Genomic DNA, 24,353 nt, shown 5'->3' on the forward strand with positions numbered 1-24,353 from the left:
GGGATTAGTTCTTTCATGTACTTATGATGTGGTGAGTCTCTACGAGTGCTTGGGTTTCGCGACCTGCGTGGCTCGGTTGAGTTAGAGAGATTCAGTTCTGATGACTTGGTTATATGCAAAGGGGTTTCAAGATATTCTCAGTGGTTTCTACCATGGTTCGAGGTGTATATTTCCTACCGGTGTGTGGAACATGTTGTGTATTGTGATTTTGTCCGTGATGAGATCAAATGGAAGGTTCCTGGCTAATTGAATATGTATTATACTTGTGACTCAGAGTTGATTATGAGATCCTCGTACTTTTCATATTATGGCATGATTGATGCAGTGTATTGAGTGGGATTAAGATTTGCGTATGCAAGCTCACGGTTCAGTTTTGGAAGAGAAGGTCTTGAATTCTTAGACAACATGGACGGTTTCTTATGTTTAGATGAATGTTATAACTGCTTGGTCTTGCATGAGAAGGGTGCGCATTTCGGAAGGCACATTGTGTTTTGACTTACGGATGTTTCATTGGTATTGTCGTACTCGCATGATTGATCGATTGTTGAAATTCAAAATTTTATAAGTGGCACAGAAGAATTATGGAAGTATTCCTTATGGGATGCTCGTATATGATAGATGTGTTAGACATTCAGGCAGTGGAGTTGGGATCAGATATGGTACTTTATGTGTTCTATGCATTTGGAGGTTAGAAGTTCTCAGGAGCAGATTGTTTTGTGGTTGTGGACTGTGAAAATGTGGCAAAAGCTAGTCAAAGTATGGTATGTGTCATGGTTAGGTCATTGTTGACCTTCGAAGGGTTATTTAACTATTTGTGGATGAGCAGAGTTGATTTGGGGCCCATTTGTAGGCCTAATGAGGATGTGTATTTTACACCGGGTCGAATCGGTGGGCTCCGTACTGCCATTGTGAGGGATGTGTCATTCAGTTAGTGTTGAGCTTATTCATGTTCTGATATGTTCTATGAGTTACCCTTCTATGCTACGAGGGGTTGTAATTCGTTGATTATATGCACACATGGTGCAGTTCTATTGGGGCCTTATAGCGAAATTTAAGCGAGATATATATTTGGATGATACATGATTAATTGCGCATTGGTTATATTCTTTCGGGTTTGTGTGGCATCGTGTCATTTTCTTCTCCGTAGGTATGGTCATGCACCTTGGGTACTTGATGTAGAATTGCGCGCGATTGTGGATTTTGGGCATGGTGGCTTGAGGTATTTCATATGGACCAGTGTTTCATATTCAGAACAGGCCCAACTTACCAGTTTCAATTCCCAAATCCTTCCATCAAAACCTAATACTTGACTTAACATCCAAAAAGAACAAATTCTACAAATAAATATACCATTAAATAAATAAAAGCTAGCCAACAATCATGCTGCAAATAATCCACCAAGCCACTTGCAACAACAATAATAGCAATAATCCAGTGAAATCTTATAAGTGGGTCTGGGAAAGGTACTGAGTACGCAGACCTTATCCCTACCCGAGAGGGTAGAGATGCTGTTTTCAAAAGACTCACGTCTCAAGAAGACGAAAAGAGACAAATACATCAGTACCATTAACATACCATAGAAATAATAACGACGTAAGAACTAGAAAATAGATGAAAATAATAACAATAACAAATAAATAAGGCCCGACACTATTGAAAACGGAAGAATACTGTGAACATAATATTAACCACTAGTAATCTAAGAAAAAACCTTATCAGGCTATACTCACGCCTGGTATAAAGTTATCTTAAATGCACACAATTATATAAAGAATGACCATACTTATCAATTAACACGCAATTTAATTCCATCAACTAATCTAGAATAAACAAACTATAACTTGAAAGAAAACCTAATAGTTAATGTGCAAACAAATTGAATGACAGGAAAACACATGGTCGCATGAGATCACATTCAAACAGTGCAAGATAAGTAGGAAAAGAACTACAGATTCACAATATACCATTTATGATTAAGAGGGGCCCGGAAGAACATAGGTGGCAGACATTGATTTGTTCGACCTCCAAGGGTCTTTCCTCCAAGAGATCCGTCTTGGATTTAGAATCCTAATTGATCTTCTTGGAAGAAAGACTCATGGGAGTCAAACGAGTGTGGTGACGAAGGGATTGCATGAATTTTGGCCGGTCAACAATGAGTTGATCAGCGCCGATGACCATTAAATGACCTAATACCAACACCACTATATAGATCTTTCTGAATTCTATCAGATGGTGTAGGTTTCAAGGTCATTTTATCAACTGTTGTGAGTAAAATCAAAAAGGGGCAGAGCAGGCTAGGGTTTTGATTCTGGTGGTAGTGGGGAAAGAATTGGGACTCGATCTTATCAAGAGGGTGTAGGTGAGGAGAACAAGAGAAGAACAAGGGTGGTTTGCGGCAATTTTGTGAACTCCGGCCGGCAGAGATGATTTTAGGTCCGTGGTCAACTGTGGTCAATGGGATAGTGGACGGTGGTTGAAGAGATTTTCTGCCACACTAGATTCCTAATCTCGTCGGAGGAAATTGGGTGGGGGTTATAAAAGTGAGACCTTTATGATCTCTTTCGGCTAAAAGGCGTGAATTATGAGACGACGTGTTTTGGGGTGAAGCAACGTCGTTTGAAGGATTAAAAGGCAGAAATGTCGGACCGAATCAGGAGATCGGACGCGGGGATGCGTTTCAGAATACTGGGTCGTTTGGGACTCGGCCTAGTTTTAATGGGTCACCATCACATACTATTCCTGGGCGATCTGCACAGATAGCCACTAACCGCTCATGTCTTTATTTTAAAGCCAGCATTTATGTCTTTAGTCTTTAGCCACTGGTTTAATAAACGTTAACTGCTCGGACGAAAATGCCCTTCTGCTCATGTCCTTAACTTAAGGACTTCAGAACTAGATGTTCTTAACTTTTGAACTTGAAACTCTAAGTTCAGGACTTCAGGACTACATGTCCTTAACTGTTGAACTTGGAACTCTAAGTTCAGGACTTCAAGGTTATATGTCCTTAACTTTTGAACTTGGAACTCAAACTTCAAGACCAAGCGTCCTTAACTTTTGAACTTGTAACTGTAAGTTAAGTACTGTTTGAGGACTGTCTGTCCTTAACTTTTAAACTTTAAACTCAAAGTTAAGGACAGACAGTCCTTAAGTTTTGAACTTGAAACAATAACTTAAGGACTGTCTGTCCTTAAGTTTTGAACTTGAAACTATAAGTTAAGGACTGTCTGTCCTTAACTTTTGAATCTGAAACTCAAAGTTAAGGACAACAAGTCCTTAAGTTTTGAACTTGAAACAATAACTTAAATACTGACTGTCCTTAAGTTTTGAACTTGAAACTATAAGTTAAGGACTGTCTGTCCTTATCTTTTGAACCTGCATGTCAAATTTAAGGATTGCATGTCCTTAACTTTTAAACCTGCATGTCAAACTTAAAGACTCATGTCCTTAACTTTTAATCTCTGAACTCAAAAGAAACAAAAACAAGGTAAGAAGAAAGAAATTACTGTACGTAATTGAGACATCTGCTCAAAAATTCAGAACTTGAAAATTTTGATGATGCAAAAGGAACTACTGTACGTATTGGTAAAAGAAATAATGAAGCAAAATCAGAAGGACCTCGTGATGGACCTGGTTATGTCCTAGTAATTGGGGCTACTAATAGACCTGATGCTATTGACCAAGCATGGAGGAGGCCGACCGTGAAATCACCTTGGGTATTCCAGATGAAAATGCAATGCGAAAGAGAGGAAGAAAGGGTAAAATTGTCTTTTTTCTATTAGTAGTGGCTATTTTTGCTAAGCATTATAATTAGTGGATAAAAATTAAAGACACCCTTAATTAGTGGCTACTACACGCCATTTTTACACTATTCCTTCCTCTTTGCTTTTAGATAAATAGCCACTTTTTTCAATTAGTCATTAGCCTCATTTTCACATTTAGCCCCTTTTTATCTAATTAATGGTTTAAAATGCCAATCAGTCCTAACCATTATCTGATTATACTATTTAAATTCTAAAGGCAAAGATGAGTAACAAATGATATTCTTGTGATTTTTGTGTATTATAATATGCAATTAAATTGTAACTAAATGCAACTAAAATGCAAAAATAAATAAATATAAAAATAAATTACTAAAATTCTTATGAAAAGTCAAACAAACAAATGAATTACTAATTTAAATGGCATTTTAGGAGCAATTTATGTAGGGCTAAAAATTACATGCTAACAAGTATCATACAAACTCGCTCGGAAGTTCAAATCATAAAAATAACAGCTAAAATCAAGAATCAAGCATCAAAGATTTTCAAGTTTATAACTTCAAATTTTAATTTTTCACAATAAGCGTTGAAATGACATCGTGTCACTCGGGACCACAACCAAACATTCGTACAAGTCCAAAATCTGATCCTATCGGAATCGTCAAAACAACTATCTGAGGTTGCTTACCAACAATGTTGACCGTGGCCAACTCACATTTTTAAGTTTAAAGACCAAATTTCTTTAATAACATATCACATTTAAACTTTTCGGAAATCAATACGGTTCATGCACGTAAGTCGTAAGTCCTCAAATAAGACTATGTAAGGTCTCAAATTACTATGTAAGGTCTCAAATTATAAAATGGGATGCTAGACCTCAAAACAACATATCGAGTCGTTATATTTTACTATTTATAACAATACCCAGCCCCGTCATATCAACACCGCATAGGTTTGATCAACATTTGGAGACATCAATCTATCTACCTATTAAGTGCTAGTGATACAATTACAAACTAAATGCAATATAAAGTAAATCTGTTTATGCGCTTTTCATATGCATGATTGACGATTACAGTTAAGAATCTTATTTATTATACAAGAATCACCTCATCATCGATGTTCTTCTATTTATTTTCTACAGAATAAACATATGAATGGATCTTATGTCGTTTTTTTTAAACATTGATATTAAAATAACTGGTTTTATAGGTAATATTTACAAACACTGCATATAAAAAATTCAAAAGATATCTAGCTGGTAATGTGTCAAACTCATGTGAGACGCGCTGCGTTTTGTCTTGATTACCATTTAAAGGAAAAATTCATATCATGTCACTTGCTAACTCAGTGAGTTCGTTGATTTTCACCATAAATGAGAATCTAAATCAAATTCTGAATTAAACGAAAATAAACGTAGTCTTATTTAGCAAGAAACGAGAACTTTTGGACGCTTGAATAGTCACAGCTCACAGAGAGCACGTGATCAAAACCTCTAGCTCCACTCATCAAACAAAAAGATTCAAGGCATGCAATTACATCATTTCTCTTATAGCATACATTTGACTCTAATTAAAACACCCAACTATATCCGATTCTTGGATATATATAATAATCTTCAACCTAGCTAGTTGCCTGAACAGCACACCTGAATTTGGACAACATGTCGTTGACAAGAATGTCTGTCATACGACGATGAGCTTCGTCTGTCAAATGAATTCCATCCCAGTGCACGTATCTAGCCGGATTCGAACAAACATTGATCCCAGCAGCTCCACACACGGTCCTAAAGTTAAAGTTATACCTCCCTCCAGTTCCACAACATGCACTAAGCAACGTGTTCTGGTCAAATCCAAAGGAAGAAGCACTGCGCATAACTGTCAAAAGGGAACCATAGAAATCCCCGTACACAATACTAACATTGGGGAATTCGCGCTGCAGATTCGCGATAGCTCTGCTCACGTATCTATTATGATACGAAGCGAACTCGTTGTAGTTCCTCAAGCAACCCATTTGATCGTACGCGCCTGTATTATTGTCAGGAAATGATGTGAGATAAAGCGGCAAGCACCCGAGTGGGTAAATTCCTGGAACCAAAAAGCGCGTGGCTCCGAGCTGAATCACATCTTTGATGCCTCTCATAATCCCAGCGACAACGTTAGGAACGTATGTCCTAACTTCTGAGATCTGCTTGTTCTGGAAAAACCCATTGTAGTAATCGTTTCCACCCCATTCCCCCATTACTATCAGAGAGTTTTTGAGAGAGTCTGCACATCTGGAGCCACAGGTGGACTGAAGATGAGTTTTGAACCAACCTAATTGGTTTGCGAGCGGGGTGTTCCAAGTGGGCAACCGAATGTTTCGGGCAGTCCAGAAGGAAGTGTTGAGGGCCGTACCACCAGCGACAGCGAAATTAACGCCTTGTGTGAAAGCAGCACCCCTGTCCAAGTAAGCATTGAGGAAAGGGAGTTTGAAAGATTGGGTAATAAAGTCGATAATGACACGGCCGTTTGAGAAACGGCCAGTGGGTCTGTTGAAGAAAGTAGAGCCGTAAGGAGAGCGGTCCGCACGGAAAATGATGGAGGCGCCGGGTGTACGGATGACATTACCGGCGTCGGCGAGAGAATCGCCGAGTTGGTACACTGAATTAATATTGCATTTTGTTTGGGCAGTTGAAGGAGTAAAGAAGAAAGCTGTCAAAGTAATGAGTGAAAGGGACAAGGAAATTCGGGTTATTGAAAGAGTAGCCATTGAGGAAAGTTTATGTCTGAAGTAGAAATCGGTGTACTTTATATAGAGAGGTAGGGAAGTTCCTGGCTGCTACTGCTATACAAAAGCGATGGCTTTAGCTGTTCAGTGGCTGGTTGTCACTTTGTCTCTCTTTCCACTTTTGTGTTATTATTTTTGTTTAATGCCAATTGCCAAAAAAGAAAGTTTCGTTTTGGCTTTTTGACTGGTCAAGTGGTTGAGATTCTACAATGTGGAGCTATGATATCTACAGTTTTTCTTTTCCACGTGATGCCCACAGTTCTAAGACAAAATTTAGTACTAATGTCTCAATATAGGTGAAGGATTTCGGAAATATAAGGTTTTAATTTTAAATGTGAACACGGATAAGAATACTAGGAACCAACTCCCCACCATTTACTCGAGGGCGTTTGAATTGGCTTTTAAACTGGTCAAATCTGCTTTTAAATTTTTTTTTTCCATTTTTCCAAGATCCTACTTGGATTGGAGACACTTATTATGGGTAAAAATCAAAGGATGAGATTTAATTGAAGGCATAATAGTTAAATACCCTCATGAATTTGACGCTTTTTAGCGAGTGTACACCTTAACTATTCGAGATTCTAATTACTCCTTTCAACTTGGTTTTTTGTAAGTTATTAACTCCTTAACTTGTTGGACCTTAGCATTGTCCATCCATGTGCAATCCATATGAAATTTTCATCTGATGTGGCTGTACACAGTGGCAAAATAAATTATTTTTTTATTTAATTAAAAAATTTAAACTCTAATAAAGATCAGGGCTTTCACGCCATTTCAGTGGCCAACTTAAATCCGACAAAGAATCCGGTGGAAGAATCAAATGGGTCCTTTAAATTAAACTCAAATCAGTTTTAAATACAACTATAACTCTAGTGGAAGAATCGGCGAAAACTCGAATCTAACTCAAATAAGTTTTAAATATAACTCCGGCGGAAGAATTCGACGAAGACTCCGGTGGAAGAATCTAACTCAAATCAGTTTTAAGTATAACTCCGATGGAAGAAACCGGCAAACCCAACCCAAATGGGTCTCAATCACTGTCCAAATGTGTCCCACATGTCGGGATTAATACCATTACCGCGGGTAATGTTCTCCGAAAATACACTCAATATTTGAGGTATTTACAAGGCCTATCAAGCGTAATTTATGACGTAAGTTTAGGGAGAAATTTGTTATTTTGCTAGAGTAAGAAGAAGATGTTATATCACAAAATGAATATGAAAATACGATGAGAATAAGGAAGATGAATGGAATTAGGAATGATGATGGTGATATAGGGATTGGAATTAAAAAAAAAGTTATTTCACCATTTTTATAGTTAGAGTGAATAACAGTTAAGAAAAATGGTAATTTTAGCCTGATGTGACAATTAAATGGCACCTTCACGCGCCCAAACTCATTTGAAGTTACTTTCTTTGCCATATAGTGCGTTAAGGAGTTAATAACTTTCAAAAAACCAAGTTGAATGGGGTATTTAGAACCTCGAATTGTTAAGGTGTACCCACGCCAAAAAAAAGTCAAGTTAAGGGGATCTTTAACTATTCTGCCTTAATTGAATAAAATAAAGCTCTAACAGTGGTTAAAGTATTTAATTCCTTCTTTTATTTATTCCATTTAATATCTTTTGCAATTTCAGAATTATAGTTGCACATTATCTAAGATTCCTTCTCTTTCTTGTAGTAGTTTTCGATCTTTCCGTGAGTTAATTTCTTTCCATTTCTACAAAATCTTCTTACATTCTCATTAAAAAATGAGAAATATTAGAAATAAATTCCAACATTTTGACAATAAAAATTAGAGAAGGATATAAACCTATTTGGAGCCTCCACTTAAATTGCCATTTCTCTCTAATTTTGCATATTCAGAACATTGGAAAAAAATATTCAATCTTCCAATATCTAGCAATCATTACAATCTATAATTTTAACTCCATCTATATACTACCACACAATAGTTTGAATAAGGCAACTTGTTAGGCATCAATAGCTCAGAACGCAGAAACAAGGTAAAAAAATTGTCGAATCATTGTCAATGTCGTCCTTTGTTCTCCAGAGGGGGGAAAAAACACAAGGACAATCACATAGATTTGTACAAGGGCAGACTTGAGTTAAAAGAGACAAAAGATATTATTTGGGAATTATAGATAAAATAAAGAAATTAAATACTTTAACCATGGTTAGTGTCACTATACGAAATCCTTCCTTAGAAATCATGATGGTTAGTCTCTAAGACTAGGTAAGCTTAACACTTTCTAAGTTAATAACAGAATTTAACCAAAACAACTATTAAACATGAACCATATTTTTGTATATAAAGCCAACAATCCCAACATGATATATACAATCTCCCAAGACCGGTAGTACAAGTCATAAGCTCTACAGAGTTCACTAGGAAATTACTAAGTACAACTGTTCCAGAATTGAAATAAACTGTACAAAATAAACTTCAGAAGGTGACACACATGCCTACGAACGCGACGACAAGTATATCTTGAATTCTCCACAACAATATCTCATCAGCCATCTAATGATCAACAAACTCCGAAGTACTTGAATCTGCACAAAAATATGCAAAAAGTGTAGCATGAATACACCACAGAGGTATCCAGTAAGTATCAAGACTAACCTCGGTGGAGTAGTGACGAGGAACGGTCAAGACACCTACTAGACATAATAACATATACAAGTATGAATGTGAAACTAACAGGGAACAATATCAATATAAAGCTAAGCATGGTAGAAACGACAACTGATACTCGCAATATAAAACTAGAAGCAACAATTAGCAACAAGGAACTAACAGATAATAACTCGTAGAGTAAGCTGAACATAGTTTATGTCAGGTGAAACCAAGTAAGGAAAACAAGTAACAACTCAATAAGAACAGCCGCTTTTACATAAGATTTATTCAAGAATTTCCCCGAGGTACCACACCTCAGAGTCACAAATTATGGGTCCCAATTCACAAACCTTAATCACTTGGCATCTTGTGCCCTACATTACAAATCACAACCGCACGGATAACTCACGCGCTGCACGGACAACTCAGGTGTCAATAACATTAATACCTTATATCTGCGCGGACAAGGCACGTGCTAAGGGAGTGATGATATCTCATATCCGCATGGATAACTCAAATGCCAGCAATAACAATAATTCATAACCGCACGGACAACTCACGTGCCAATAGTACAACTCTCACACAGAAGACAAATATACGAAAATACATGTAAATGATGAATAAACATCAGGATTCACCTTCTTAAATCAATATGAGTGATTAATTACGTGTATGCTTGTGCAAGTGTTCTATCGTAACTCGAGTCAACAAGTAAGAGCAGAGACAACGAATGACACCTAGGAAATAAAACAACAAAACGTGGAATGCATAACTCACACAAGGTAGACACACCATTACACAAAAATCATCAGTAATAGTGCCCCCAGACCATCACAAGTCATCACGAATCATCCCCGACATAGCCCTCCTTGTCTCGCCACATGCACAACAATAAAGTAAATGCCCTCCTTGTCTCTGCGCAAAACCATATATATATATATATATATATATATATATATATATATATATATATATATATATATATATATATATATATATATAGCCCGCCTTATCACACTGCATGTGTAAAATTAATAATAACAATAGCACGGACAACTCACATGCGAACACCCCGACAATCCTCGCAAAGTATCACGTGTGCTAAAAATATAACAATACAATATAATAACTCGCACCATATCTGCTCATGTGCCATAATATTTCCTTACAATAATTTCAGTCACACATAGTCCTCGGCTCAACAACAACAACAACAACAACAACAACAATAATAATATGAGAGTACGGCAGGTAAATCACCACAAGAATTACAAAAATACAAAGAAACGGAAGAACAGGCTCACGATGAAAGACATGACAAATGACAATGGTTTCAACAAGAATTACTCAACTATGAGAGAGATAGTATGTAACAATGATGTCAAATAAGAGTAACTCAACAATAGGAAAAATAACATGTAACAATGATTCCCAATAAAAATGACTCAATGATAAGAGCCATAACATGTAACAATGATTCCAATTAAGAACAACTCAACAATAAGAAAGATAACATGTAGCAATGGCTTCAAATAAGGATAAGTCAACAATGGAAGAGATAACATTAACTTCAATTAAGGATAATCAACTACGAAAGAGATACATGGCAATGAAAGAGGTAACAACTTCAATTAAGGCATATAAGAGTATATTTGGCAATAAAGGGATGGAACATGAACTAATCAGCTTCAAATAAGACATGTAAGGGTAAATTTAGCAATTGAGAATTTAACATGATAAGACAACTTCATTTTAATGCACATAAGAACCTAAGAGTCTAAATCGGTTAAATTTTCATATATAAGTCGTGCACATACTCGCCACCTCGTGTACACGTCTTTCACGTAGTTCAAATAGTACAAACAAACCAATTCCTACGGGGTAGTCTCCCACACAACGTTAGGCATGATACTTACTTCAAAAGTCCTCAATCAATACTCAAAAATATTTTTTTTTCCTTTATAATTCACCTCCACTCGGCACAATCTATCCAAAATCGACTTAATAACATGAATTAATGAAAGAGAAATTAACTCTAATAATTAATGCTATGATCTTTACACAATTCTGCAAAAATTAACAAAAGACAATCCGGGACCACCTATCAAAACCCGGGTCCAATTGTAGATTCCGACTATCCATGACCCCATGAGTTCATATGTGATTAGTTTTAAAATTTGAGTCTAAATCGACTCTCAAAACTTAAATTCTTATTTTTCAAAGATTTGACAAAGTTTAACAAATTTTCACTTTGATCCACATTATTATGATGTTAAAGTCTAAGATATATTGATGGAATATGATTAGAAATAGATTAGAATCACTTACCCAAAGTTTGCAGATGAAAATTCCTCTTCAAAATCGCCTCCTACCGAGTCTAGTGTTCCAAAATATAAAAATGAGACTCAAAATCCCATCTCTCAGCTTGTTGTCCAATCGTAGGTGTCGTAAATGGAAATCCCTCAAAAGCAAAAAAACTCACATCCCTGTTGTCATCGCAAATGTAATGATTCATTCACAAATGTGAACTTTGGACACCTCACAAATGCGACCATTGGGATCACAAATGCGAACAGCTCACCCAGCCACCCTCCATTGCAAATTCGAACTTTGGGTGCGCTAATACGAACCTGGCAGACTTCATCCTATTACCGTAAATGCGAGACTAGAGGTATTTGTGCAAAAACCAGCAGACTTAAACTCTAGCAAACACTCCGCTATGTATCTGAAACTCACCCGAGCCCTCGAGGCTCCAAACGAGACATCAATACAATTATAAAAACATAACACAAACTTGCTCGTGTGTTCAAATCATCAAGATAAACATCCGAAATCATAAATCGGACCTCAAAACACATGAATTTAATATGAAACTCAAGAACTTCTAAAAACACAACCGCGCGTCTGATTCCTATTAAATCAGCTCGAAATGACGCCAAACTTTGCAGACAAGTTTCAAATAACAAAACGAACTTATTCCAAGTTCGAAATAGAAATTCAAATACGATATCTATGAAGTCAACCAACGGTCAAACTTATAAAAATTCTAAGCCTTTAAATTGCCAACTTTTGTCAAAATAATACAAATCAACCTACGACCTCCGAAATCGATTTCGGGCATACGCCCAAGTCCGAAATCACGATAGGAACCTATTGGAGCCATCAAAACACTGCTATGGGTCGTTTTAACAAAAGTCAAACCTCGGTCAACATTTTTCACATAAGCTTCTAAAGTGAGAATCACTCATCCGAATTCATTCCGAATCATTCGAAAGTTAAATTCGAGCATGCACACAAGTCATAATACACAATAGGAAGATACTCAAGACCTCGAGCTACTGAACGGAATCTTAAAACTCAAAACGACCGGTCGGGTCGTTACAATTAGAGCTTTACTTTATTTAATTACCTTATTCCTTGATTTTTCACGGTACCAGGAAGAAAAGAAATACGACAACAACTAAGTCAGAAACAATTAATTCTTAAATTTACCCTCCTTCAGCTAGGACATGAACGAAAAATGAGATGTTGTTTTTAACTATGACAAGTGTCTCCAATCCAAATAGAAACTTGGAGAAATGGAGAGATTAGAAAATGGAGGGGAGTTGAATCCAGAATACTACTAATATAAATCAACATAGTTAACAATTTAACATATTTTATTATAATAGAAAAAAAATACTTGAGTTCCTAAATAGAGACACCTTATATAAAATGGAGGGGATTAGCAATCATGTTATTATTTAGCTTATTGGTGAAAATATAATTACAGTTAAAAAATAAAATGATATGCGAATATTAGTATAATAACTACAAAATGCTTGACTCTGCAACCAGAGGCAGACTCAACTTTCGGCCGTTTCGGGGCACCATGATATTTAATATAAATTTTTATTGCTTATAAAGATTGGTAGGGGGCTTATGCTAATATCTGACTATTTTTTGAAAATATTTATAAGTATATATGGAGTTTTTGCCGAAATATTCGGATACCATTGACCTCTTAACCCATAATGTGCGTCTGCCTCTATCTGCAACTGGAAGCCAACATAAATAAATGTGTTATTGTTAAATATAATTGGATATATAAATGCTTGATTATGCAACTCTATTGAAATTATTAGATTTAATGCGTTCAAACAAATAAAATAATTTGTTATGATTAATTTCATTTAATATTTACTGCATATCACGCGAATTTTAATATTAGTCGTCCTTCGAAAGAAACTAATGTTGTAACTGTCACTTGTCTACTTTCCAGAAGAAAAAGTTGATAAATATAGCATTTCAAATAAAAATGGTAGTAAGAAATTTGTATTTCAAAATTTATGTGGAAAAAACAGATTTCCACCGGCGAATCTACATCCAGGATATATTGGAGCTCAAGCACTCACTGTTTTTAACTCGAACACTGTATTATTTTTTTATCATTAAAATGACGGACCACCATTTCGTAATTAGCAACAACTAGCTTAATAGTAGATGAGCGTTAGCCGTCCTGGGCTACCACTGATTGACTTTAACAAAGTGTGATATTCATGTAGTATTGATTTTGCTTTGAACAACATATTTTATCCTATCAGATGGACCCAGCTTACACTTCATACCGACCAAATTTCGGCCTTTTTCAATGCACATTTTCTTATACTTTGAGAAAATTGTCTTCTTTTTTCCTTGAGAAAGAGAAAAGTTTTACTCCCCGTCTGATTTTATGTGATGCACTTTTACCGGACACAGAGTGAAAATCTTTTTTCTTTTAAAATTTTGTTCTTTAACAAGTTATAAATATTTGTATGGATGTAAATTATTTTATAAAAAATAAAATAAAAAAGTTTAAAATTAAATAATTTTAAAATATTAAAACTATAATTCTTTGAAACAAATTAAAAAGAAAACCAAAATACATATTTTGGGATAGAAGAAATAGAACATAGACTGAATAATATATATTTTAACGAACAAATGCATGTGTCGGTGCACATAATTTAAGAGAAAGGAACTCTTTGCCAACGAACGGCGTGCTTTAGTAGTCTTTTTAACTTTAGCATTATTAAAACGAACGTGCCAATGCACGATTTTTTACAGAAGCACGTGCCTTGAGAACGCGAGCTTTCCTTACCAACCTACTTGTTTCGGTAGTCTTCCCAACATTTGGTTCTAACAAGTTAGGTGGGAAATTTTTCAGTTTTTGCTAAATAATGTGAAATATACCTTTGATAGGATCATTAAAGGAACTCTTTCAAAATAAGTGGGATTGGAAAGTTGTATTTACTCGAACGCTATTTCCTTTGTTTCAATTTACGAGTTCGAAGGAGTGAGTATCTACTCCCTCTATTCACTTTTACTTGGCATGTATACTAAAAATAAATTTCCATTTTTACTTGTTACTTTATGCATATCAAGAGAAGACAATTTTTTTTCTCTGTTATACCCACAATATTTTGTATGGGTCGAAATCTGACCAAATAAGAATCTGCGTAAAGAGGGACGGCAAAGTCACTTGAGCCGAAGTCGTATTCGTAGAACGCTATAGCGACAAACACTTCGGCCACGACCAAGGTCGTGTACTTAGCATGCTTGTACGGTGAATTGGATATCACGGCATTTCAGAGGGTCAGCCTGTAATTCAGTTAAATGACTTAGCTACTCTAGCTAATGACCATTGTGTAAATGAGAATTCTTAGTATATATACTAGGTGAGAGAACGAAGAAAAAGGGGGATTCTGACAAATCACACGCTTCTTCACTAATAGGGGATGAGAATAGGAGAATCCATCTTGAAGATGAGAGAAAGTTCAGAACTTTGCTATTCATCTTCTGTAGCCATCGTTATGGAATAAGTAAAGATATACCCCGTGGTCATTAATGGTGAATTCTTTCTTTATTCTTTATGTTACATTGTGGATTAACGATGTCAAGAATGAATGTAAGCTCATCATATACATTAGATTTTTTCCCCATTATCTTAATGAGTTCGTGAGCTTAACCTTACTCAACTCTTCTTACTTATCATTCATTAACCTAAAGTTAATTATCTTTGGCTAGGATTTACTCCTGTAATGACCCGACCGGTCGTTTCATGAGTTACTGCTCTGTTTCTCCCATTTCTGTTTCCTTATGTATTGTTCAACTGTATTTCATCATATCGTGACGGTTTGTGTTCGGAGTGATCTTAGAGTGGAATGAGACACTTAATCTCTTATTTGGAAGCTTTAATTGAAAAAGTCAACCGAAAATTGACTTGTGAGTAAATAATCTTGGAATTTAATTTTGGGACTTATGAGCGTGATCATAATGTATTTTGGAAGTCCGTGGTAGATTTAGACTTGAATTGGTGAAATTGAAATTTTGGAGTTTCCGGTCGGCAGTGAAAATCTTGATATTAGGGTCGGAATAGAATTCCGGAAATTGGAGTAGGTCCTTGTTTCATTTGTGACACGTGTGCAAAATTTTAGGTCATTCGGAGGTTATTTTGATAGGTTTTGGCGTTGTTTGTGGAATTTTGAAAGTTTCTAAGTTCTTAGGCTCGAATCCTAGGTTGATTTGGTGTTTTGGTGTTGTTTTGAATGATTCGAAGGCTCAACTAAGTTTGAATGATGTTATGGGATGTGTTGGCATGTTTGGTTGAGGTCCCGAGGGCCTTGAGTGTGTTTCGCATGCCCAACGGGACATTTTTGGACTTGAAGAGTTAGCACATTGTGCTAGTATTTCTGTTGCAGAAGATCCTTCTTCGCGATCACGTGAGGAAGCTCGCAATCGCGTAGAGCATTTTTTGAGACCAGACAAGTTGTTCATCGCGTTCGCAGAGTAAGGGATGCAATCACGTAGGTTGATCAGGTGAAGCATCGCAAAAGCGTGGGTTATGTCACGTTCGCATAAGATTATGTGGACAAAAGCTGGGGCTACATGTTTGTTCATCGCGAACGAGATCAGAGGTCCGCGATCGCGTAGGAGAGGGAGGCAGATGTCACGCCCCAAAACCTAGGGAGGCATGGCTGGCACCCGGTGTTGTACTGGCCCAAGCGAACTATTTTGTAACTCATTTATTTTCTTTATTTCTATCATGGGCCAACATGACCACAACTCATAAGATATAACTGTAAGTGGGCAAACACTCTATTAATAAACTATCGTTCTTAAAACATGAATACATATGGGCCATCAAGGCCTCTAACATACTGTACAAAGTGAACCTCTGTCTACAAAGCCTCTAAGCATATTAGACATCAAAACATGATAGGGCACCAGCTTACCCATACGTCTGTAGAAAAACTCTGACACGATAACTCATAAACTCGACTGTACTCCGAATGAGGTGGAGTCTTACCGATCCTTCCCTGAATGCAAACCTCGTCTAGTATGAGGGTTCGTCAATCTGGTTATCTATACCTGCAGGCATGAATGCAGCGTCCCCAACAAAAGAACGTCAATACGAATAATGTACTGAGTATGTAAGGCAGAACTGAAACATAACAATAAGTCAACATTAATTGAAGACATATAAAACTTAACCTGAATCTCTGAAGTGCCACCGTATATGCATACTTATCATAATTACACACACACACACACACACACATATATATATATATATATATATATATATATATATAATGCTTCTCTTTGAGACTATTATCCATATTGTATGATTGATGACTGCCCAACTGATCAGTGGTAACTACCCAATCGGTGGTAACTGCCCGACCGGCCGTAGCCTGGTGGTAAATGCATATCTGCCCAATCGGCCGTAGCACGGTGGTAAATAAATATGCATGACGACACACGTATTACTATATTATAAATATTAACATCTTTATCATATACCTCAATAGGGACTTAGAGACATTACATATAATGTACGAGAGATGGCCTCTGTGCCAATATATGTTAATGCTCGAAAATATTCTTTGTGAATCTTATTAGAATAAGAAAATATTCAATCACAAGTCCCCTGACTGCCTCAAGAAAAAATCCGTGGCATTCTTTGATATAAACGACAAAGACATCTAAAACAATCAAGTTTAATAAGTGCAACGTTACAAATTTGTATCAAGTGAGCTCTACAACATTGTTATCTAATTGAGTTTTATCCTTTTTCTCATTGTAGATGTCTAATAAAAATATATCAATTTCATTCACCAAGCCCCAACAAAAAAATCATATAACTAAAATAATATTTATAGTGAATAACAAAACTAAGTCTTCCCTAATGGTCACTAAATTGAAATCAACAAAATAGAGGGAATAATTTCTTGTGCCCACTCATAATTTGATTAGAAAAAAATAACTTTACAAAGATCTCTATCTTACTTTTTACTTATCTCCGATTAAAACTAAAATAACTTTACAAAGATCTCTATCTTACTTTTTACTTATCTCCGATTAAAACTAACATATAGCTAAAGTAATATTTGTAATGGAGTAGTCACAATTAGCAAAAGAAAACATATACGAACATATTCTAATACCAAGCACTTAAGATCCTCCCAACATCAAAAGAAAGATAAGCATCAAGGCAAGCATAACATATGGATGATTCAACAATCATGAAAAGATCACCAGGAATGAATATCACTTCGTTGGAATGAATATCACTTCACTGGAATGAATAACATAGACATCCTTAACTATTAAGAGTAAACCCACTTATGAAATAGCATTACGTATACGTATCGTTACTTGGATCATGCCAAAAGAAAGAAGGAATAGTCTTAACATACCTGAATCAATTCTCTTGACAATCCTTCTAACATACGCCAATCGCGACGAAATACGTAACAATGAGATCGAAATAGAAAATAATTCGAATGAAATACCCGAAGCAATAACATTGCTATTTGAAAAATAATTTTTGTTGAAACACTTTCCTTAAGAGATAAGAAATAACATTAGAAAGAACATTTCTTTGCTGAAATGATATTAGAAAGAACGTTCCTTAAGAGATAAAATTATAAAGAATGGAAGGAATCTTGGCTAACTCTTAGAAAGAACGTTATTTTGCTTGAAATCCCTTTTCAAGATATTATAATTGTCAGCCTTACTTTACATACTGCCACCCAACTATCCCTTTTCAATGTCTCATTTTTATTCATGCCGCCTAGTTTAATGAAGGTAAGAGTCACAATATTTTTAAGCCAAAATACGTCACGTGATGTTTTTATCCAAATTGTTTTTAGATAATTATCAATTTACCCATATAATTAAGAATTATTTAAAATATTACTCAGTTTTAATATAATTTATACACCTTACTATAATATACTTTACTATTATGGTCATGTGGTACCATATAAAATTAATACATACACTATTATTATACAAAAATATTCATATATATATATATATATATATATATATATATATATATATATATATATATATTCTCAACTTCTAATTTTTCTAATCTCATATAAAGAGTACAAATTTTCGTGCGCTTAATTCTTAAAATGGTAAAAAGATAACCTTCTTTTCTTGTGAGAAAATAATTTCTAGCTTTAAAATAAAGAAAACTTTCTCATATTATGTGTATAATTTAAAGCATATTCGAAAGTAGTAATATTAATAATTATATAAAATCATATTTTTCAAATTTTTTTTACAAAGATTGTTCCACTCAAAATACCATATCAAATGTATATAACGGTATCAAGGTTGTTAAACTTACGGGGTCTTACAATAACATAGTCAGAAATCCTCTATAATCTCATGAACGGTCTTAATCCCTTCAAGCTCATATGGATTACTACGACTTATCCTAATATTAAGTACGGGATGTAACATCCTTATCCCTTTAGAACATTCATCCTCAAATGTTAAATCTTAGAGATTTACAAAATTTTCACTAGGGTCTCCTTTGTAAATTAAAATAAAATCCAAACTATATCTGAAGTCTCGACTATTTTTAACCTTTTGTACTTAAGTATCTCGTATCTTCTTCACCTTTACCGTACTTACCTTTCAATCTCACATTGTATCTTCTGTTTTTTTGATTCCCTCCCTTCAACATAGGTGAAAATTGAGCCTTAAAGCTCAATTGCAATACTTGTACATCTGGTGCACATAAAATCTGGCAAAAGCGTCATACTGACTTCTTACGACTCAGCTTTATGGCACGATCTGGAAACATAAGAAGGGTAACATTTCCTAAATGCCCTATAGCCTCTCAATTATAAATGTGGCGCGCAACACACCCATAAGTAAGACTCTACTAGGCACAACTTTGTAGACTCCCTAGGACATAACCCGTTCTGATACCACTTTGTCACGCCCCAAACCTGGGGAGGCGTGGCTGGCACCCGGTATCGTACTGGATCGAGCGAACCATTTTGTAACTTATTTATTTTCTTTATTACTATCATGGGCCAACATGGCCACAACTCATAAGATACAATTGTAAGTGGGCAGACACTCTATTAATAAACTATCGTTCTTAAAACAAGAATACATATGGGCTGTCAAAGCCTCTAACATACTGTACAAAGTGAACCTCTATCTACAAAGCCTCTAAGAGTATTAGACATCAAAACATGATAGGGAACCGGCTTACCCATACATCTGTAGCAAAACTCTAACACGATGACTCATAGACTCGGCTGCATTCCGAATGAGGTGGAGTCTTACCGATCCTTCCCTGAATGCAAACCTCATCTACTATGAGGGCTCATCAATACGGTTATCTATACCTGCAGGCAAGAATGCAACATCCCTAACAAAAGGACGTCAGTACGAATAATGTACTGAGTATGTAAGTGTGATGACCTGGCCAGTCGTCTCATGAGTTACCGCTTTGTTTCCCCCATTTCTACTTCTTATTGCTTTGTTTATCGGTTCTATATGTGATCTGGTTAGTTGTCTCGGGTTCAGAAAGATTTTGAGAAGGTTTGAGACACTTAGTCTCTTTTGAGGAAGCTTAAGTTGGAAAAGTCAATCGGATATTGACTTATGTGTTAGAGGGCTCAGATGTGAGTTCTGATGGTTCATATAGCTTTGCGAGGTGATTTGAGACTTAGGAGCGTGATCGGAATGTATTTTAGAGGTACGGAGTAGATTTAGGCTTGAATTGACGAAATTGGACTTTTGGTGTTTTCCGGTTGATAGGTGAGATTTTGATATAGGGGTCAGAATGGAATTTTGGGAGTTGTAGTAGTTCCGTTATGTCATTTGGAATGTGTGTGCAAAATTTCAGGTCATTCGGACGTGGTTTGGTTGGGTTTTTGATCAAAAGCATAATTTAGAAGATTTTAAAATTCTTAGGCTTGAATCCGATGCGAATTGGTGATTTGATGTTGTTTTTAGCGTTCCGAAGGTTGGAACAAGTTTTAATGAAGTTATGGGATATGTTGGCATGTTTGGTTGAGGTCCCGGGGGCCTCGGGTGGTCAATCGGACCATTTCATATTTTGGAAAAATGCAGAAAACTGCTGTTCAGTGTTGCGGACAAATGACCTTCGTGTTCGCGGAGGGTTAGCAGGTGAGGCTGAGGATTTAGCCTTCGCGTTCGCGAGGTAAGCTCCGCGTTCGCGAAGGGCTGGGATCTTGTGCATTGCGTTCGCGAGGTTTCAGATGCGTTCGCATAGAGAAAAAGTTGAGCAGCTAGGTTGAGGTGGATTTGTTCTTCGCGTTCGTGGGAGGGGGTCGCATCCGCGGTGAGTTAGAGAGCCAAGTCTTCGCATTCGCGAGCTGTGTGTCGCGATCGCGATGAAGCAATTTCGGTCAAAGTAAGTTTGTGCTTCGTGAACGCGAGGCATTGACCGCGTTCGCGAAGAAGGATTTAATGCCTGGGCAGAATGTTTAAATAGCCATTTGGTCTGCGATTTTGGGGTTAACTTCCACCAATTTTGAGAGATTTTGGAGCTTTTTAAAGAGGATTGAAGAGGGATTCAAGGGGAAACACTTGGAGGTAAGATTTATGGACTTAATACTCGATTCTTATGTGAATTTTACCTAATTAACCAACGAATTTAAGCCTAATATTGAAGAACTAGGGCTTGTAATTGGAGACCTAGAATTTGGGATTTGAGGGGTCGTTTGTGGTTGGATTTTGTTACTTTTGGTATGAATGAACTTGGGGAGTGATAAGGAGTCCATTGATGTAATTTTTATCGGAATCCGAGACGTGGGCCCGGGGGTCGGGTTTGGCCAATTTCGGAATTTGTATTGTAATTTGATTTCTTTCGAGTGGGCTTTGTTCCTTTAGCATATTTTGATGGTTTTGCACTGATTTTGGTTAGATTTGGAGCATCCGGAGGCCGATTAGAGGGGCAAAGGCATCGCGAGCTATAGATTTGGATCGGGTAGAGGTGAGTAATGATTGTAAATGTTGTCCTGAGGGTATGAAACCCCGGATTGCACATCGTTGTGCTATATTGAGGTGACACACATGCTAGATGACGAGCGTGGGGTCGTGCACTGTTACAGATTGTGACTTAGTCCATCCCGAATGATTGTTTTACCGCGTATTTGACTGGAAACTGTTTGCTATCATCATGTTTTGAGCTGAATGACATATTTGGGCCTCGTGCCAACTATTTGGACCCTTAGGAGATTTTTACTGATATTTCCTTACTGTTTGACTTTATACTTGTACTCAGTCATGCTATATTCTATTATTTTCATAACTCAGCCATGTTTACTCTACTTTAACACTTAAAATGATATTTTGGGCTGAGCATCATGTTTTATTGTTGCTCGAGTGGCTTGTGAGATTCTGATTGAGTAAGGCCGAGGGGCTATGTTTTAAGGAAACACTGATTATAATTATGAGGCCGAGGGCCTGAGATTTGTTCGCCACGAGGTGGCTTGTTGATATGAGGCAGAGTGCCTATATGATTATGCCACGAGATGGCTTGATATTGCACTTGGGCCGTAAGGGGCTCCTTCAGAAGTATGCACACCCGCAGTGAGCGCGGATATCCATTATGATGTGAGATATTGCCCGAGGGGCTAGTGTTATTCTATGATATTGCCCAAGAGGTGAATTTTGTTGACATTGTGCCCGAGGGGCGGTTCTTTATGTGTTTACCTTTCCTAGTTGCCTGCCATTTACTTGCTTAATTGTTAAAAATGCATTTTAAAAAAGTTTAAACTGAAATAAAGTGATTTCACATATTTTATTGCTTCATTGTTTTTATGATTTTACTGCTTCTTTATAGCCGATTAATGTGCCCTTGCGTGATTTCTTATTACTCGGTCTGCATTTATTATTATTACTCACTGAGTTGGGGTACTTACTTTACTGCCTACACCCCGTGTGCAGATTCAAGCACATCAGGTCCTGCTTGCGAGGGTTAAGAGTTGTCCAGCAGATTCCAGAGATTCACTAGGTAGCTGCCCGACGATTCGCAGCCCAGTGCTTCTCCCTCTATCTTATTTTCTTCTAATTTAGTTATGTAATAGTTGTGTAGACTCTTTTCAGACTTGTAGTTTTTATGATAGATGCTCATGACTGGTGACACCCCGATGTCGAGCTATGTATATTCCGCAACTGTATTGTTTATCTTATTTTGGGATTTTTATTATTATGTTAAGACTTAGTTTTACTTAATTGCTTAAAAATGAATTGGGAATGTGTCGACTGACCTTGTTTTCACGAGAGGTGCCATCACGACCGGGCCCGGGTTTAGGGTCGTGACAAGTTGGTATTAGAGCCTAGGTTACATAGGTCTCACGAGTCATGATCAAGTTTAGTAGAGTCTCGCGGATCGGTACGGAGACGTCTGTATTTGTCCTCGAGAGACTGAGAACCTTTAGAAAAAACTTCATATTCTTGGAATTCTTGTTGTGAGAACTTGTTGATCCAAGTACTAAACTTCTGTTATTCTTTTATCTCACAGATGGTGAGGACACACGCTACCAGTCAGGATGGATGACCACCAGTGCCACCAGCTGTGGCCACTAGAGGACGAGGACGCGGTCGTGGTTGCAGTAGGGGCAAGGGTGTGACCCGCACAACAGCTAGGGCAGCACCTACAAATCCACCAGCCGCCCCAGTTCAGGATCAGGTCCCAGCTGTGGACGCTCCAGTAGCACCAGCTCAGGCACCAGCTGGCCTAGCTCAGGCGGTCTCAGTTACTACAGCCGCAGCTACTTCTCAGGCTGGGGGAGACACTCAGACTCCTGCTGCCCGTACACCCGAGCAGGTCGTGCAGGGACTTCAGACACTGGGGGCACATCCAGCCCAGCCGGTTGTAGCTGCTCAGGACTATGTAGCTCCTTTGCCATGCCAGAGGATGAGCAACATAGGTTGGAGAGGTTTGGTAGACTTCAGCCTCCGACTTTTAGTGGTGCAGAGGGCGAGGATGCCCAGGGTTTCTTGGATAAGTGTTAGAGGATGCTTCGTACAACGGGTATTCTGGAGACAAGCGGGGTCGCTTTCACTACTTATCAATTTTCTGGAGCTGCCTTCACTTGGTGGGAGACTTTTGAGAGGCATAGGCCTATTGGTGCAGCACCCCTTATGTTACACCCTATATTTTCGTACATGAAAATACATCATCAATTAATTAATGAGAGCCCGGAAGTGAGATGTCACGTCCCACAATATTACATTACGGTGATGTCACGTTTCGCAGTATTAAGTTACAATGACGTTGCACCATGAAGTATTATATGTTAAAATTTCATTTACAGTTAACCGATGTAAGACTCGGGGATGAGATCATCTTGACGTTAATATACTTATGCTATTTATAGCAAGCAATAAATAAGTGTTATGACGTATTTTAAAAATAAATAGAATTTTAAGTAATTTGTGGTAATTTTTAAATTATGCGGGTAATTAATTAATTATCGGGTAACAGGACATTATCCGATTAACTAATAAGTGGATAAAAATTTATATCCCACCCACCCACGTGGCAAAAAGCCAAAATTTTGGAAGTGATTAAGTAGTCACTATTGCCAAATGGCTAGTCATGAAGATGACTAAGACTTGTGGCCAAAATCACATTCTGTATTTGGTTTGAAACCAAATACATTAGAAACATAATCAATTGTCCACTATTCAAAATCCATAGAAAAGTTTCCTTCAAATTCAAAACATCAAGATCTGCTTTTGGCTTAAAAGCCAAAGAAGATAAAGCAGAAACGTTCTAGCTCAATCAAAAGCTTCATTATGAAGCAATTTCGTTCAAATTTAACAAATTAAGCAAAATCTCGTTTAAGAATTTCAACAAAAGCAGAAGCTTAATCCAATTTTTGGATTTCTAAG

General features: G+C 36.9%; 1 protein-coding gene across 1 annotated transcript; it reads right to left on the bottom strand.

Moving 5' to 3' along the window:
• Positions 1-5,158: 5,158 nt before the first annotated feature.
• On the bottom strand, positions 5,159-6,534 carry LOC107778783 (GDSL esterase/lipase At5g03980-like). The gene has a single exon (XM_016599089.2). It carries the CDS (start codon positions 6,507-6,509, stop codon positions 5,382-5,384), a length of 1,128 nt encoding a protein of 375 aa, XP_016454575.1. The 5' UTR covers positions 6,510-6,534; the 3' UTR covers positions 5,159-5,381.
• Between the last annotated feature and the right edge of the window lie 17,819 nt (positions 6,535-24,353).

This window comes from Nicotiana tabacum, chromosome 8 (assembly GCF_000715075.1).
Source record: "Nicotiana tabacum cultivar K326 chromosome 8, ASM71507v2, whole genome shotgun sequence".
Taxonomy (NCBI): domain Eukaryota; kingdom Viridiplantae; phylum Streptophyta; class Magnoliopsida; order Solanales; family Solanaceae; genus Nicotiana; species Nicotiana tabacum.

What these genes read in the sequence shown, in the direction of transcription:
- LOC107778783 (XM_016599089.2), bottom strand. Translation starts at nt 6,509, where the DNA reads ATGGCTACTCTTTCAATAACCCGAATTTCCTTGTCCCTTTCACTCATT.